Source organism: Moschus berezovskii, chromosome 16 (assembly GCF_049115385.1).
Source record: "Moschus berezovskii isolate FMDL1 chromosome 16, NW_MosBer_1.0, whole genome shotgun sequence".
NCBI classification, from domain to species: domain Eukaryota; kingdom Metazoa; phylum Chordata; class Mammalia; order Artiodactyla; family Moschidae; genus Moschus; species Moschus berezovskii.
Window position 1 is genome coordinate 12,193,617 of NC_142475.1, and position 18,815 is coordinate 12,212,431.

The following is an 18,815-nucleotide window of genomic DNA, read 5'->3' on the forward strand; positions in this document are numbered from 1 at the left end:
GTTTTCATTCCCGTTTAAGAAATGATAAAATTGGAGTTCAGAGAAATTGACTTGTTCAAGGTTACTGTACTAATAAAATGGAGGCTAGGATTGGATTCGCCATCTGGTATCATTCCTGTTAACTCACTAGTTAGGATTATGTAGGATAGATAATCTCAAAAATTTTTAGTCCCTTTCATTATGTTTACTTGTCTTTGAAGTGGGATAATTACCTACTTAGAATGATTTGTGTTAATAATCTAAAGCTGTGGATCTTTATTGGTCTTTTAAGCTAATGACTTTAAAAAAAAATCCCTACGCATATATGAGTATCGAGCAACTAATTGTGAGAAACAGGTTGGTATGGGACATGGTGAAACTAATTTCATAATATAGTAATCACTTGAGTTACTACATGAAGAATGATTAGCTATTCATGTGGCTTGTGTTTCTTGGAGGTAATTGTTGCAGATACACTGAAAGGACCCAACATCAGTTTCCCCTCCTGTTAATTGTGGTTAATATAATTTGTTATGCATCGCTTCCAGTTTACTTGTCCCCTCCCCCAGTACACACTCTTTTTTCAGTTAGGTTGGAAGAAATAACTCATGGGTGCTATAGTACTTTGCTCTCATATTGTTCTGTGCTTAACTGTGTTGTGCATTTGCTTTACACAGGGATAGAACAGTGTGTTCTTTGGAGCAATCATTTTGTATACCTTTTGGTCTCTCTGGCTATGGTTTCTGTTATTCCTTTGTGTTCATGACTTTCCTTGCCTTAGTATTCCTGGTAACTAGCCAGTTAATCATCAATGAGCTGGGCTTTGGAAGTGGTGCTTTGTGGTTGAGTGGCTGCAGAAGTTTCCTTCTCTCCTTCCTTCACTTAAGAATCTCGGACAGAACCAGATCTTTGGGGACACCCTGCATTTAACTCTGCATTAACCCTTCTGTCTTTCCAACTTTGGGCTTTTGTAGAAATGGGGGACAGAATAGCTGTGGTGTACTTACCTGCCATGGGAGAGAGAACAGAATTCTAAGAAAGGTCACCTTGAGAAAGTGTTTCTTTAAGTCACTATTGTTTTTAGAGTAAATGTTAGACATTGTCTGTTTCTATTGGTTCATTGTGCTTTCTCTCCCTTTAGCCCCCCAGGTTCGCCCAATAGTCTTGGCTACTTCCCTACAGCTGCTAATCTTAGCGGTGTCCCTCCACAGCCTGGCGCGGTGGTCAGAATGCAGGGCCTGGCCTACAATACTGGAGTTAAGGAAATTCTTAACTTCTTCCAAGGTTACCAGGTCAGTACCTTGAAGAAGAAAAATGCTCAGTGCCCTTATTACTTAAGCTGATGTGCCTAAAGAATGCAGCCAGGAATATTCTCTGAAACTCATGTGTATAAGTGCTTTTAAATAGATTTGCTTTATGAAGAACCAGAGTCAGGGGGGACTCGTTATCTGAGTGCTTACTTCAAACTCATCCCTTTGGAAGGATTAGGGCGCTTCCATGCTATTTTAATGACTTCCACTTAATCTTAGATGCTTTTCTTTTTCTCTCTTTCAGTTGGGCTACTTGGAGAAAGCTCTTTGTGCACACAGTGGTGAGGGTCTTTCCATCTAGAATAAGACTGGCTAAGAAGGAATTTTCTTCAAAGTCAACTTTGACTAACGAGAAAATAGAGAGTTTGAGTATTTAAAAAGTAGTCAGAGTCCTTTCTGCCTGAAGAAACAAGGGTGACTCAATGAATCTTTAGATGGTAACTCTTGAAAAGAGCTGTAGGAAGTGTTTCTTTTATAACTCTAATGAAACTGCTTTTTACTCTTTTCTATTTTTCTAACACTACCTGTGTCCATCAGTTGTTCTTTGTTTTTTGGTAAGAGCTCCTTAAAAGCAGGCAGTCTTCTCGTTCTCATTTCACCTGAGAGGATACTTTTCCTTCCTTAAATCACATGGTTAGACCCAGATTCCTTCTTCCCTACAGTGTCTCAAATCAGTATCTTGCAGTCTTTTACTTGCACTAAAAGCGAAAATGGTCTTTCCTCTTGGAGCTGAGCCTTGCTCGAGTCATTAGAGTTGAGAAACACTTGTAGGCCTAATCATCAAGTCCTAAAGCATTAACTGGACAACACGATAAGGCTTTTGCCTGCAGGCGCAGTTGCGCTCTTACTCTTAGAATAGGTTTACAAGGTTGGTATCTATGGACCATGGAGTCGCAAAGAGTTGGACACGACTTGGCGACCATAAATCTTGGAGGATTGTGGAGCTCAGCTAAAGCAATGTCAGTGGGGCTGCCCCAGACCTACCAAGTTACCATCATGCCATATTTTTTTTTGACAATTGAAGAAAATCTATGTCTGATAGTGAAAGACTGAATGAAATTGGACAGAAGTTACGTTTTGTTACTGCTTGGCTTAGCACATTCTTTGCAGACATAAGCTATTTTTCAGAGATCAGCAGATACTTTGCTTCTTCCCTACCTGTTGGAATCCCTTGGAGTGGTAAAAAGTTACTTCCCAAACTTCTTATGTGATTCACTAGATTACAAAGGGAGAATTTTACCAATGGCTATTGAAAAGATAAAATCACATGGGGAATACATGTGAGTTTAGTGTTTTCTCCCATGATTTTCCAGTTGTTTTGACTAATTTTTGTTACATTCAAACTGAACAGCATTAAGTGGTCATACATATAAACTATATACGAGTAACGAAACTGCTCTTCTTATGGGTATTTATAAAACCACAAACACATAATAGCAGTTATTTCTAGATTTATGGCTAAAGGATTTACAGGCTTCAAAATTAAGATATACTACTACAGATTGAAGATATTTTATCTTCTAGTAGCTTCTAGGGAATTATTCAGTGTTGGAGCAGACCTAGTATAATCAGAAGCAAAAGGATTCTGCAACACTATTTTGTCTCAAGGCATTTGCCTTCATTTCTGAAGTGCTTGGAATTTATAAACTGGATAGATAAATTAGGATTACATAGGAACCTCAGTTATTGAATTCAGCATATCAAATTATTCTTGAATAGTTTTAAGGTAGTTAAAATGCATACATTAAAAATCTTTTGTATATAACCTAATTTCAAGTCACTTTTACATAAAAGTTTATATTTTCTGCTGTATTTAAGAGTCCTTGCCTTCTTATTTATTTTTGCCTGTTCTCAGTTATTTTAGTAATGGCCACTAACCATGAAGCTCTAGATTCTTTTAGATATGGTTTTGTCACAAGATAAAAAAATTAAAGATTAAAAAAAATTGTTCTGAGGTATAATCTTTGTGTCTATCTTTATATATGGGGCCTTTATTGCTGTTGCTTATTTATTGGGAGGCTTTTATTTGATTTCTGGTTACTTATAATTTATCCTACATAATTATGTAATTTATTTATGTAAGTAATAATTATGTAGGTAATAATACCAAATACTTGGTAATAATTGTTTGAATGAATGAAATCTCTTTATGGTTTCTGATTCTGTCTTTTAAAACATACATATATATATATACAATAATGGCGTATGTCATTTTTATAAATGTTACTTTTAATTTTTAGATGTATGGTTCCCCTTTCCTCAGCAAAATTCTTTCTGTAAAACTACTCCCACTTGATTTTTCCTTATTTGATTTGGGGTTGAGGGGGCTGGAAAGGGCTGATTTACAAAAAGAGAAAAATTGTGATACTAAAGCACGATGCAGGATATAGGTTCTGCTATCAAATCTGCATTTTTGTAAATTAACCTGAGTGAGGCCCATTTTGATAAATGAAATTAATAGAATGAGAATTGAATTTATGAAGGCAAACTACTATAAAAATATTTAGTGATGAGGATGTCATTCTGGTCGTGGAAACAAATCTTTGTCTTTATTTTAGTTGATGGACTTTTTATTCTGAAATGGGCTCTTAGGTATCCTTATATTAGTCCTTTAACTTGTTCATTTGCTCTTTGCATTAACCTTTTCTGTCAGTGGCTTTGCATTTTCAATAGTGTTGATTTTTTTTTTTTTTTCTCCTCCAAATACTGACTTTAATCATTTTCTGTTTGGGCCTCTCACTGCTTTTAACTTGCTGCACTGCTGAGAGAACTAGATTGATACTACAAATATAGCTAATGCTTGTGGTGTCATGGAAACTGTATTGTTAGCAAGATCTGAATTGTTTGGTAATGTTGTGGTACACTGTTCTTTTTCTATCTGCATGTTCATCTAACTTCCCACTTAGAAGAGATTTTTATGGTATTTAGACATGTTAAGTAAGAAACAATTTGAGATTCGCAGGTACATATATAGCTTGTATCAGCGTTAACTTGTTTCCTATGGTTTTAACGTCCTGTATATAATTCAGCTGGTAGAACTATTCAGTTGAAATACTAACCATCTGTAGTGATAGTTTGTCCATCTTTTGATCCTGTTTGTTTTTAACTTGCATTTTAGTATGCAACCGAGGATGGATTTGTACACACAAGTGACCAGGCCAGGACTCTATCCAAAGAATGGGTTTGTATTTAAGGGCCCCAGCAGTTAGATCATCCTCAGAAAAGAAGGTAAGGCTCCATGCTGTAGAAGTTAAATTATAAAGGGCCTAACAAAGAGAGATCAAGAATCTTGGTATTTTTTAGGTCAGGTGGGACTTCTCTTCCCTTTATGTGATATAAGAAATGACAGAAATCTTGGAAGGAATGGAGACTGAAATTAAGATTGTCATCTAAGTATAGTATCTAAGCAACATATATGGAAACAGTTGTATGTTATTTTGGCGTAAGGGAAAACTTTTCCATTTGGAAATTATTTTAAAGTATACAGTTAAATGATATTTAGAGTATTTGCAATATTGTACAACCACTATTTCTGTCTAGTTCCAAAACATTTTTATCAACTCTGAAAGAAAATCCCATACTCATTAAGCAGTAGCTCCCAGTTTTCCCTCCCAATAGACCCAGGCAACCAATCTACTTCATTTCACATGTTTTTGAGGTTTATCCATGTTATGTATGTATCAGTACTTCATTCCTTTTAATGACTGATTAATATTCCATTGTATCAAGTCGGAATTAATATTCTGGCTTGATGGACATGAGTTTGAGCAAGCTCCAGGAGTTGGTGATGGACATGGAAGCCTAGCGTGCTGCAGACCATGAGGTCACAAAAAGTCAGACACGACTGAGTGACTGAACTGAATATTCCATGGTACGGCTATATGAGATTTTATTTTTCCCCCATATATCTATTGATGGGCTTATGGGCTGTTTCCACCTTCTGGGTATTGTAAATAGTGCTGATATGAATAATTATGTACAAATATTTGAATATCTTAAATTATTTTGGGTGTATATTTAGGAATAGAAACACTGAGTCATATGATAACTCTATTAAGTTGGTTATACTTTCTTCCCTAGTTTCTCTTTTCTAAAGCTGTGGTAAAATAATATATAACATAATACGATTTTAATCATATTTTAAGTGTACAGTTCGTGGCATTAAGTACATCCAGACTTTCTTTCTTTGGCTGCACTGGGTCTTTGTTGCTGTTCTCGGGCTTTCTCTGGTTGCAGTGATCGGAGACTACTTTCCAGACTTCTTTCGGTGGCTTCCCTTGTGCTGAGCACAGGCTCCATGCGTTGGGGCTTCAGCAGTTTCAGTGGGCACACCCAGCAGGAGGCGGCTGGCGGGCGGTAGTTGTGGCACACGGGCTTAGTCACCCTGCAGCATGTGGGAGCTTCTGTAGCAGGGATCGAACCTGTGTCTCCTGCTTTAGCTGGTGAATTCTTAACCACTGGGCCTTCAGGAAGTCCTGAAGGGTATTTTTTCATTCTTGGTTTTTTAAGTGTATACTTTGGATTACTTTGTGGATTGAAAAAAAGTTGTTTTCTTTTGGATCAACATAGTGACTAATATTTTAGTTTCTGGCCCAAAAATTCAAGACATCTTTTGAATTAAAAAAGCCGCTTTGAAAATTGGACAAAACTTCTCTCTTCCTTCTCCAACTAGGATTATAAAAATGGGCCAGAATAACAAATAAATATTGATTCTTTTGATTTAACTGACAAACAGCCTTTCTTTGATTAAAGAATTTGAGTTATGGGTTTTATTTTATCTTGTCGGAGAAGGCAATGGTAACCCACTCCAGTACTCTTGCCTGGAAAATCCCATGGACAGAGGAGCCTGGTGGGCTGCAGTCCATGGGGTCGCTAAGAGCAGGCACAACTGAGTGACTTCACTTTCACCTTCATGCATTGGAGAAGGAAATGGCAACCCACTCCAGTGTTCTTGCCTGGAGAATCCCAGGGACAGAGGAGCCTAGTGGGCTGCTGTCTATGGCGTCGCACAGAGTCGGACACGACTGAAGCAACTCAGCAGCAGCAGCATCTGCAAAGGAAGAAGAAACTGTTCTGTCCTAATAAAAGATCCCACCTATGAATTACACTTTTCAGAAAAGAGATGTCAAAATTACTGGGAGGAAGTGAAATATTACAACTACAGACAGTCCCATACATATGAACAAGTTCTGTTCCAAGAGTACTTTTTAAGTCCCAATTTGTTAGTAAGTCCAACAAAGTTAGCCTAGATACCCAGCTAACACAATTAGCTATATAGTACCATACTGTAATAGGCTTATAATGCTTTTCACACAAATAATACATAAAAAATAAACATGAGAAATAAAACATTTTCCATCTTACCATACAGTACCTTGAAAAGTACAGTACGATAGCTGGCACACGGGCTGGCATGGAGTGAGCGGGCAAGGGCAGTTACTGACTAGAGGAGGGATGGGAGGTGGGAAAGCTGAAGGACCATCAGCAATAGGAGACGCAGGGCAAGCTGCAACTTCCCTCATACAGCTGATGGCACAGGATCTGGTTCTTTGCTGGATTAACTTCTGTAAGCCTTTGACTATATGGATCACAATAAACTGTGGAAAATTCTGAAAGAGATGGGAATACCAGACCACCTTACCTGCCTCTTGAGAAACCTGTATGCAGGTCAGGAAGCAACAGTTAGAACTGGACATGGAACAACAGACTGGTTCCAAATAGGAAAAGGAGTACGTCAAGGTTGTATATTGTCACGCTGCTTATTTAACTTATATGCAGAGTACATCATGAGGAACGCTGGGCTGGAAGAAGCACAAGCTGGAATCAAGATTGCCGGGAGAAATATCAGTACCCTCAGATATGCAGATGACACCACCTTTATGGCAGAAAGTGAAGAGGAACTCAAAAGCCTCTTGATGAAAGTGAAAGAGGAGAGTGAAAAAAAAGGTTGGCTTGAAGCTCAACATTCAGAAAACAAAGATCATGGCATCTGGTCCCATCACTTCATGGGAAATAGATGGGGAAACAGTGGAAACAGTGTCAGACTTCATTTTGGGGGGCTCCAAAATCACTGAGGATGCTGATTGCAGCCATGAAATTAAAAGACGCTTACTCCTTGGAAGGAAAGTTATGGCCAACCTGGATAGTGTATTAAAAAGCAGAGACATTACTTTGCCAACCAAGGTCCGTCTAGTCAAGGCTATGGTTTTTCCCGTGGTCATGTATGGATGTGAGAGTTGGACTGTGAAGAAAGCTGATCGCCAAAGAATTGATGCCTTTGAACTGTGGTGCTGGAGAAGACTCTTGAGAGTCCCTTGGACTGCAAGGAGATCCAACCAGTCCATTCTAGAGGAGATCAGTCCTGGGTGTTCATTGGAGGGACTGATGCTAAAGCTGAAACTCCAGTACTTTCGCCACCTCATGTGACGAGTTGATTCACTGGCAAAGACTCTGATGCTGGGAGGGATTGGGGGCGGGAAGAGACGGGGACGACAGAGAATGAGATGGCTGGATGGCATCTCCGACTCGATGAATATGAGTTTGAGTGAACTCTGGGAGTTGGTGATGGACAGGGAGGCCTGGCGTGCTGTGATTCATGGGGTCGCAAAGAGTCGGACATGACTGAGCAACTGAACTGAACCCTCTTGTAAAAAACGATCCAGTGATGTCTGGGTAGTAGCTGTTTTTTCTCGTCATAGATGACACAGTAGTGCTGGCTCGCATTCTGAATGGCTGCTGCAAACTTCTTGAGCCGTTGTACGCTCCCCTGCTGTGCCTCAAAGACTAATGGTACCTCCTCAAATAAACAAAATCCCCTCGCCATCTGCTGCGTCGTGAATCTCTTCAGTTCTCTGTTTACTTCTTCCCTCTTTTCTCTCTCTGTCCTTTCTCTGGGCTTCCAGTGCCATCAGGTCTCTAACACTCATTTGCATCTTTGAAAGTTTGCAACTTGAAGGTTCGCATGTAGGGGACTTACTGTAATAAGAGTTGTAGGCATTTTTTTCTTTTTAAGGGGTGTAGGTTCATTCCATAGGGCATAAGCACCAGTTGGTGAAACCAGATATTTTAAAAGAATTCTTTGTAAAGGTACATAGAACTTTTAATGACAGCTTAGTGCAAAATACAGCATTATACGATTTGACGCAGATCTTACTAGAAAGGAAAGACAAATTTGTGGATATTTGCAGTTGTACCTTAAAAATTGTCTTTGCATAATAGCATTTGTTTTTCTGCAGCTATAGGGGAATATGAAACATTTTCTCCTTATCCCTTTGAGGTTTGCTTTTTTGTTGTTGTTGTGACAGCTAGGAATCTACATTTGCATTGCTAAATTCTAAAATTCCATTGGATACCATGGGGATTAAAAGGCAGGTCTGAGAAGTTGTTAAGCTTTTAATTTTTTCAGAACTTGTCCACATTTTCATAAGACATGAAGGTATAACTTTCAGCATCTACAGTGATTTCCTACTGGAATACCAGTAGTCTGGGCTGAAAATGAGGAAGGTGGAATTCATTGACTCTGATAACAGACAGGTCCATAGTCGACCAGCTTGGCTGCATCCAAGGCCTCAAGCTCAGCCCAACTCTCTTTGTGCCATACTCGCAGCAAATCCTGGCTTGCCGCCCTTCCATTGCCAAGTCCAGAGGAAGCCAGGGCTTCAGTGTCACTGGCCTCACTTTAAGTCCATGTCTGAAACCATTGTGGCCAAGGACACACAGGACTCTAATGGGCTATATCTGGGTCACTTGTTGGGCTCAGTGGTAAAGTTGCCTCTTCATGGCCTTGAGATTGGGGGCAGGGCAGTCATTTAAGGAAAATCAGGTGCTGTTGCCAAAAGATAGACAAAATAGATATTGGACAACAGTAATGATGTCGGGTCATTGATAGAGATTTTCTTATCCAAATTTAGTATCCAAAGAGCAGGTTTCAATGCATAGTATTTTAAAGCTAAGTGCTAAATTATGGTCCTTTTGAAAACCACGTTTAAAAATGAATTCTAACAAAGAAACAAATGTTTCTATATGCTTAGAGTACCTGAATCTAAACCTGTATCCAGTTTTGAAATCTTTTTTTTTTTTTGGCTAAATGCTAAGTCTTAGTCGTGGCACACAGGATTTTGATTTCCATTGCAGCATGCAAACTCCTAGCTGTGGCATGTGGGACCTGGTTCCCTGACCAGGGATCGAACCCAGGGCCCTCTGCATTGGGAGCACGGAGTCTTAGCCACTGGACTACCATGCAAGTCCCAGAATCTGCTTTTAAAGCAAATCTGCGATTAACCACAATTACACATTGGCCATATGAACAGAACTAAACTCTGAAGAACTGTATTTCTATCTTCATTTATTTCTCATTTACATGTGAAAGTATACACAGGACTAGTTAGTTTTCACTTTGAAGATTGTGTGTGGGATATAAGTGAATAGCACAGAAGAACCAATTTGCATCCACATTCTAGATCTTCCAATTATTGGCTTAATTTCTCTGTGCCTCAGGTTTCCTATCTGTAAAATGGGGGTGACATGGCACAATAGGGTGGTTGTAAGGATGAAATAGTCCACATAAAGGTGGTTTTTATAGATTGGTCACTGACATATAGACCTCTTTTGCTACAGTGTCATTATTTGGTGCTTCTTTTCTTTTGGCTGCACCACATGGCATGTGTGGTTAATTTTCCCACCAGCTATGAAACTTGTGCCCCCTGCTTTGAAAGCATGGAGTCTTAACCACTGGACCACCAGGGAAGTCCCCTCTCAGTGCTTCTTACTGATACAAATCTTGTTTGAATTTTTTTTGAAATTTCTTATATTAGAATTTAATATTAAATTTTCGCCTTAATGGCTTGATTTATTTAAAAAATGGTATTGAACCTCCACTATCACTAAAATGCTTGGATAACTTGGGGACCCAGAATAAAGAATGAAGAGAATAGTCTCCTCACAAAAGATTTCAGTGGGGAGGTAAAAACATACATTATCCCATGCATGATAATATGGCTAGGGTATTGTGGAAAGGCCAATTATCACTTGTCAGCATTGTATTCCCTGAGAATTTGCTGTGTAAATACCAATTATGTCTGTAAAATAAAAATTTAGAATCCTTTTAAGACTTTTAGACCTTTTAGAATTCAGAATCTTTTTTAAGGCGACTGAGAATTGTAAAATTGAGAGACTATAATTTTTCTCTTTTTTTTCCAGTGTTTGAAAGATGTATGGAGATCCTGAAACCTTCAGACATAAGACAACTTCCAGCAAGTTCAGAAGAAGTTTGTCTACACTCAGGCTGCAGTATTTTCAGCAAACATCATTGGACGGTGGGCCAGTGCCCTATCTTTTGGTGGAATGAAAAATTTGAGCCAGTGAAGCCAAATTCTCATTGCAAGCAGCATGCTTGACTCCTTGCTCACTGCAAACAGGCATCTAAAATGTGAATTTGAAATCGTGTGTCTCCATTACTACCAGCTAATGTGGCATCATAGGTGTTTCCTAAGTTTTAAGTCTTGGGGGAAAAAAATACTCCACTAGCATCTGCCATCTCCATCAGGAACTCTTTTATGGAAGCTTCATTTTTGTGTGTTCCCACTCTTCTCCCCATCTCCCTATCTTCTGCACAATCCTGTGCTCTTCTGAAGTAAGAATAAGCTCTTGGAGTACGTAAGTCCAAGACTTACAAAAAGAAATAAAGCTATTATTTTCCCAGTCTCTTGGTCATCACAATGTCTTACAGTTAAAAGCCACCAAAAACTATTTTTAAAACACCTTGGAATAAGTGAGAAGAAATGGCACACCCATCACAAAACATACATAGTTTAAAAGTTGTATTTTTTTCTCAGTGGGTATCAGTTGTAAATAAAAATTCAAGGGGCCAAACTATAAAACCAAAAATGAAGCAGCTACATATAGTTATTAATTTCTAGTTTGAAGTGTAACTGAATACTGTGGCTTCGTATGTATTATTTTATATTGTACTTTTCCCATTATTGATGGTTCGGACTTTAATAAGAAATTCCATAGTTTTTAATATCACAAATGAGAATATTTGAACAATGTATTCTAGAAAGCAATATACTAACTAAAGTGAATGCTTGTATATAATAAGATAGCCTTAATCCTTTTTCTCTAATGCCTTAACTGTCAATTAATTAAAACTTTTAAAAAGCCTAGGGTTATAGTCAGCATGCTAGACTGAGAGGGAAACACTGATGTGGCGAGAACAGGTTCTGATGCTGTCAGTGTTTAGCACTGTGTGTTTAGCTGTGTTTATGCTCCAGAAGTGCAATATTAGACACTCGCTAGATAGTACTGCTGCCTCGTGTAACTCCAAAGAGAAAAACAGAATTTGATTAACCGAGTGCACGTGTTCCTTTAAGTTACTCTTAATGTCCTTAGCTTGAATGCAATGCCATACAGATTTATGTGGCTGCTATTTTTATTTACTTTGCCTTATTTTGATTAATACCTTGAATGGAAAGCCAAACATTCCCTCTTCACTGACCGGTAATGGCCCTTTATCTGCAGTAGGAAAAATAAGAAGAACCATGTTGTGTGAAAATTGGTGATAACTGGCACTTAAGATCATAAAAATAGTTCTTTATATTTGGCTGCCTTAAGATGCTGTTTGCCCAGAGCTCTGAAAGACTTTAAGATAGGCAGTAATACTATAATACTACTGAATTTTTGTAGAATTGTTACATTTGATAATAAAACTTGCCTGGTTTAATCTCAATGTTTGCATTCTGTTTTGTAATTAGAAGAGTTAAGGGTAATAGATGAAGGGTGTGGTGGGTAAAGCCATCTTTTCCTGAGGTGGTAGGATATTTCCCTAAGTTACTGTGCGTATTTGTAGGTGTGCTCTGTCGTGTCTGACTCTTTGTGACCCCATGGACTGTAGCCCGCCAGGCTCCTCTGTCCATGGAATTTTCCAGGCAAGAATACTGGATTGGGTTGCCATTTCCTTTTCCAGGAGATCCTCCTGATCCAGGGAATCGAACCTGCATATCCCGTACTTCCTGCATTATAGGCAGATTCTTTACTGCTGAAACACAGGGGAAGCTATCAATGATTAATGCACTCCAGATACAGATTAAACAACCAGCCTTAGAGTATAAATCATTGAGACTTTGATCCCAAAATTCTTAAAACTGTAGTCATAGTTATTAATATGTGGTCCTTGCATCTTACTATTAGAGCTCTGTTTGCTTGACAATTTGAAAACCTATTGGAGCCACATAAGACATTTCTTAAAAAGCCATATAATAAAAGCTAGAACTCTAGTGTTTCTGAATCCCATATACTTCTTTATTCCAATTTCTGTCTCTGCTGATTATGAGTTCTCCAATATTATCTCTAATCCAAATTTTATCCATTTTTTAGGAGCCAGGTTAAGACTTGCCTGACTTCCACCATTTTAGAGTTACATATATTGACCGTATCATTATTCGATGTATATATTCCTTATGGAGTTCAATTCCAGATCTAGTACATTTTTACACACATGATCTTGTTAAGTACTCACCAAGTGAAGTTTAGTTCACCTGGGACACTTTTGCAATCTCAGTCCTTGCCAATATCATTTATAAGAACGAAGCAATTGCTTTCAGGTTTGTCCTTCAGCTTTGGGTCTGTGAGGAGGGAGCAGAGCCCTCTGGGCAATCTAAGGTTCTGCTCCAGGTTCTGTATCTTTATGTCTGGTAGGCATTTAATGTCCAGGCTATTTCTTGCCTTAAAGAAAAACAGGTTGCCTGGGCTAAGGAGATAGCTATTTACCTCCTTGAAATAGTACCTCATATAGTTAACTGTGGTGCTGGAGAAGACTCTTGAGAGTCCCTTGGACTGCAGGGAGATCCAACCAGTCCATTCTAGAGGAGATCAATCCTGGGTGTTCATTGGAAGGACTGATGCTAAAACTGAAACTCCAGTACTTTGGCCACCTCATGTGACGAGTTGACTCACTGGAAAAGACTCTGATGATGGGAGTGATTGGGGGCGGGAGGAGACGAGGACGACAGAGAATGAGATGGCTGGATGGCATCACCGACTCGATGGACATGAGTTTGAGTGAACTCTGGGAGTTGGTGATGGACAGGGAGGCCTGGCGTGCTGTGATTCATGGGGTCGCGGAGAGTTGGGCATGACTGAGCGACTGAACTGAACTGAAGGCGGAAAAAGAACATCGGCAGTCATGATGGTATGAGATTAAGAAAGGCCGGTGGGAAAGAACTGAGAATAGGACTTGAGTATATAAAAAAAAAATCTTAAAGTCCTATCTCTTAGGTTTGTAGTTAGTTACATAATTTCTCTTCCTCTCTCTGCTTCCCCCAACTCTTTGGGGAAAATGTTTTTAACATATACAAAAATAGAATAATGGCCACCAAGCCTGTATCCAGCTTCAACAATTACGAACTCAAAGCCAATCTTGCCTGTAGATGGATTATATCATCAATTGTAAAATCTATTACATACTGGATTCTATGTAGTTATATTGTTGTTCAGCAACTACGTCGTGTCTGACTGCGACCCCATGAACTGCAGCATGCCAGGCTTCTCTGACCTTTATTACCTCCCTGAGTTTGCTCATACTTATGTCTACTGAGTCAGTGAGGCCGTTCAACCATCTCATCCTCTGTGGCTTCCTTCTCTTTCCCTCAATCTTTCCCAGTGTCAGGTTTTTTCTGATGTGTCAGCTCTTTGCATCAGGTGGCAAAAGTATTGGAGCGTCAGCATCCGTCCTTCCAATGAATATTCAGGGTTGATTTCCTTTAGGATTGACTGGTTGGATCTCCTTGCAGTCCAAGGGACTCTCAAGAGTCTTCTCCAGCACCACAGATTGAAAGCATCAGTTCTTTGGCACACAGCCTTCTTTATGGTCCAACTCTCACATCCATACATGACTATTGAAAAAACCATAGCTTTGACTATACAGACCTTTATCGGCAAAGTGATCTCTGCCTCTTAATACTGTCTAGGTTTGTCATGGAGAAGGTAATGGCAACCCACTCCAGTACTCTCGCCTAGAAAATCCCATGGACGGAGGAGCCTGGTAGGCTGCAGTCCATGGGGTCGCTAAGAGTTGGACACGACTGAGCGACTTCACTTTCACTTTTCCTTTCATGCATTGGAGAAGGAAATGGCAACCCACTCCAGTGTTCTTGCCTGGAGAATCCCAGGATGGGGGAGCCTGGTGGGCTGCCGTCTATGGGGTCACACAGAGTTGGACACGACTGAAGTGACGCAGCAGCAGCAGCAGCAGCAGGTTTGTCATAGCTATTCTTCCAAGGAGCAAATGTTTTTTAATTGCATGACTGTAGTCACCATCCACATTGACTTTGGAGCCCAAAATAAAATCTGACAATGTTTCCACATTTTCCCCATCTATTTGCCATGAAGAGATGGGATTGGATGCCATGATCTTAGTTCTTTGAATGTTGAGTTTTAAGCCAGATTTTTCACTGTCCTCTTTCACCTTCGTCAAGAATCTCTTTAGTTCCTCTTCAGCTTCTGCCATTAAAGTGGCATCATCTGCCTATCTGAGGTAGTTGATATTTCTCCTAGCAATCTTGATTCCAGCTTGTGATTCATCCAGCCCAGCATTTTTCATTATGTTCTCTGCATATAAGTTAAATAAGCAGGGTGACAATATACAGCCTTGAAGTATCCTTTCCCAGTTTTGAACCAGTCTGTTGTTCCATGTTCTAACTGTTGCTTCTCATTCTGTATACAGGTTTCCCAGGAAGCAGGTAATGTGGTCTGGTAGTCCCATCTCATTAAGAATATTCCACAGTTTATTGTAATCTGCACAGCCAAAAGCTTTAGCATAGTCCATAAAGCAGAAATAGATAATTTTTTGGAATTCCTTTCCTTTTCCATGATCCACTTTATGTTGGCAATTTGATCTCTGGTTCCTCTGCCTTTTCTAAACCCAGCTTATACATCTGGAAGTTCTCAGTTCACATGCTGCTGAAGCCTATCTTGAAGGAATTTGAGCATAATCCTGCTGGCATGTGAAATGATTGCAACTGTTCAGTAATTTGAATATCCTTTGGCATTGCCTTTCTTTGGAATTGGAATGAAAACTGACCTTTTCCAGATTATATAGATGATCCATATTTCTTTCCACTTTTCCCACTGTTGTGTTATTTTTAAGCAAATTCTTTGGGCCACGATTAAAATGGAACTCCAAGTATAAAACTGGGCCATGATAGGAAGTGTTTTAATGAGAAGTGTGTGTGCTCAGTCATGTCTGACTCTGTAACCCCATGGATAGTAGCTCACAGGCTCCTCTGTCCAGGGAATTTTCCAGGCAAGAATACGGGAGCAGGTTACCATTTCTGCCCCAGGGATAGAACCCAAGTCTGTTGCATCTCCTACATTGGCAGGCAGATTCTTTACCACTGCACTACCTGGGAAGCTTCTTAGTGAGAAGAGGCAAAGGCTAAATAGGTCTTAACTGGTAAAAATAATTCGGTTTCTGAATTTCTGCAGTTGTGCTTTGTAGTCCATTCCCTATCCCATGTGCCAATATGAGACACAGCGTAGACAGGAGACGGTGTAAACTGAGGACTGGAAGGCCACCAGAACGGAATTTAGAATACGAGAGCCCTGAATGAGTACCCTAGGGGGAAACTGTTTTTCTACATTTTTGCTGCCTTCTTTAAGTGAGTTTTGAGGCCAAGATCCTAAGGGATCAAAGGTTCAAAAACAAATGACTAGCTCCTAACTTAGAAAAATTAAAGGGAAATGTCCATATTTCAGTGTACTTCCCCTCAGTTACTTTATGTGGAAAGTGGAGGGATATTTCAAGCCAAAACCAAGCTGATAATCATTACCTTGGAAGAGTATACAAAAAAAAAAAAAACAACAGAGAATATATATAAATTATACATATATAAAAAGCACAATAAAAAGCACTGTGTAGGTTAAATGAATCTTCACAATAACCTATCAGGTGGCGCTGGCGGTAAAGAACCACCTGCTGATGCAGGAGACACAGACTCAGGTTTTAGCCCTCGGTCAGGAAGGTCCCCTGCAGGAGGGCATGGCAGCCCACTCCAGTATTCCCGCCTGAAGAATCCCATGGACAGAGGAGACGGGCAGGCTACAGTCCATGGGGTGGCAAAGAACCGGACACTATTGAAGCGACTTAGCATGCACGCAACACTATTATTTTTACTGACCAGGAAACTAAGTGTAGGTTAAGTAGCATCTGTCATGGCTGCCGAGAAAGTACAGGAAAGGATCTAGAAGATAAAGATTTGGAGTCCAGTTGATGTGATTAGTGCTCTCATAACTGCTTCTTAGCAGTTCTGGCTCTTCCTAGCATTGCACAAATACAATCCATCATTACAGAGTCACAGAGTTGGGCTTCAAAATGTTCCTTTGGTCTGCCTTTTCACATTTTTACCACTGTGCCATCAGTTCAGCTGCTGAATTATTCAGCAGCTACATACTATTGCTGTGCTAAAAGGCAGTGTTGATAAATGAGTAACAAAGCTGCTGATTACACACTCAAATTTGAGCTAGTGTTTTTTAACCCATATGAAACCAATATGATAGTGGCATTAAACACTAGAAACATTTTTAAAAATAAATGTGAAATTCCCATCTTGTTCTGGACGGTTCTCAGCGTGTGTGTGTGTGTGTATTCCCATCTTGTTCTGGACGGTTCTCAGCGTGTGTGTCAGAAACAGAGAAAGAGATTCATCCTTCCTTCCCTGATGGTGTTTGTCATGGTTTCTTCCTTAGCCACCTTCTCTATTTTTTGGGCAAATTCACCAAGTTACTTCTGCCGCCTTCTCTGGAGCCACTAGCTTCTAAACCCACCAATTCAATGGACATTTATTTCCATTTAAATATCTCTCTGGGCATTTCAAACGCAACACGCTAAAAACAAACATATCTTTCTATGTTAGCAGGGCGGAAAACCTGCTACTTATGTTTTCTCTACTTCAGGAACAGCACCACACAGTACCAGGTATTAAAGTTAAGAAAGCATTTGTAGCTTCCGCACCTCACCAACCTCATCATCAGCATCTCTCACGAGTTCTTTGTCTCAGTATTGAATCCGTGCATCAAAGTCTGCTTTCCTCTATTGCCAGAATGCTTTTCTATAAGAATATTTCAAATTATTAAATTTTAAAATAAAAGTGTTTATTTATTTGGCTGCACTGGTCTTTAGTTGCAGCATTCTGAATATTTAGCTTCAGCATATGAACTCACAGTTGTAGTATCTAGTTCCCTAACCAAGGATCGAACCTGGGCCCTGGGCATTGGGAATGTGGAGTCTTAGCCACTGGACCACCAGGGAAGTCCCTGATTACATGTTTTGAAACCACTTTATTGAAGTATTATTGAGATATAAAGACTGTACTTAATATATGCAACTTGGTGAGTTGTATCATAGAAAAAGCAAGAGAGTTCCAGAAAAACATCTACTTCTGCTTTACTGACTACCCCAAAGCCTTTGACTGTGGATCACCACAAACTGTGGAAAATTCTTAGAGATGGGAATACCAAAGTACCTTACCTCCCTCCTGAGAAACCTGTATGCAGGTCAAGAAGCAATACTTATAACCGGACATGGAACAACGGACTGGTTCAAAGGAGTGACTTGGAAAAGGAGTGTGTCAAAGCTGAATATGGTCACCCTGCTTATTTAACTTCTATGCAGAGTACATCATGAGAAATGCCGGACTGAATGAAGCACAGGCCAGAATCAAGGCTGCCGGGAGAAATATCAATAACCTCAGATATGCAGAGGACACCACCCTTATGGCAGAAAGCGAAGAGGAACTAGACAGCCTCTTGATGAAAGTGAAAGAGGAAAGTGAAAAAGTTGGCTTAAAACTCAACATTCAGAAAACTAAGATCATGGCATCCAGTCCCATCACTTCATGGGAAATAGATGGTGAAACAATGGAAACCGTGACACACTTTATTTTCTTGGGTTCCAAAATCACTGCAGATGGTGATTGCAGCCATGAAATTAAAAGGTACTTGCTCCTTGGAAGAAAAGCTTTGACAAACCTAGACAGTGTATTTAAAAACAGAAACATCACTTTGCCGACAAAGGTCTGTATAGTCAGAGCTATGGTTTTTCCAGTGGTCATGTATGGATGTGAGACTTGGATCATAAAGAAGGCTGAGCGCCAAAGAATTGATGCTTTTGAACTGTGGCGTTGGAGAAGACTCTTGAGAGTCCCATGGACTGCAAGGAGATCAAACCAGTCAGTCCTAAAGGAAATCAACCCTGAACATTCATTGGAAGGATTGATGCTGAAGCTGAAACTCCAATACTTTGGCCACCTGATGCGAAGAGCCATATCATTGGAAAAGATCCTGATGCTGGGAAAGATTGAGGGCAGGAGGAGAAGGGGGCAACAGAGGACAAGATGGTTGGATGGCATCCCCGACTCAATGGACATGAGTTTGAGCAAGCTCCAAGAGATGGGGAAGGACAGGGAAGCCTGGCATGCTGCAGTCCATGGGGTCACAGAGTCAGTCAAGACTGAGCAACTTAATAGCATACTA

The 18,815-nt window shown here is 39.8% G+C and overlaps 1 protein-coding gene across 4 annotated transcripts in view; it reads left to right on the forward strand.

The window, feature by feature from the left end:
• ESRP1 (epithelial splicing regulatory protein 1) overlaps positions 1 to 12,015 on the forward strand; it is a 55,761-nt gene extending 43,746 nt beyond the window's left edge. For 2 of the 4 annotated variants that reach the window (XM_055431741.2, XM_055431742.2), the window contains exons 14-16: positions 1,121 to 1,271; positions 4,408 to 4,517; positions 10,488 to 12,015. In XM_055431741.2, the coding sequence (XP_055287716.1) occupies positions 1,121 to 1,271; positions 4,408 to 4,482 (226 nt within the window). In that variant the 3' untranslated portion in view covers positions 4,483 to 4,517; positions 10,488 to 12,015. The remainder of the gene's footprint in view (positions 1 to 1,120; positions 1,272 to 4,407; positions 4,518 to 10,487) is intronic. The other 2 variants (XM_055431743.2, XM_055431744.2) reach the window with 2 other exon arrangements.
• The last annotated feature ends 6,800 nt before the right edge of the window (positions 12,016 to 18,815 follow it).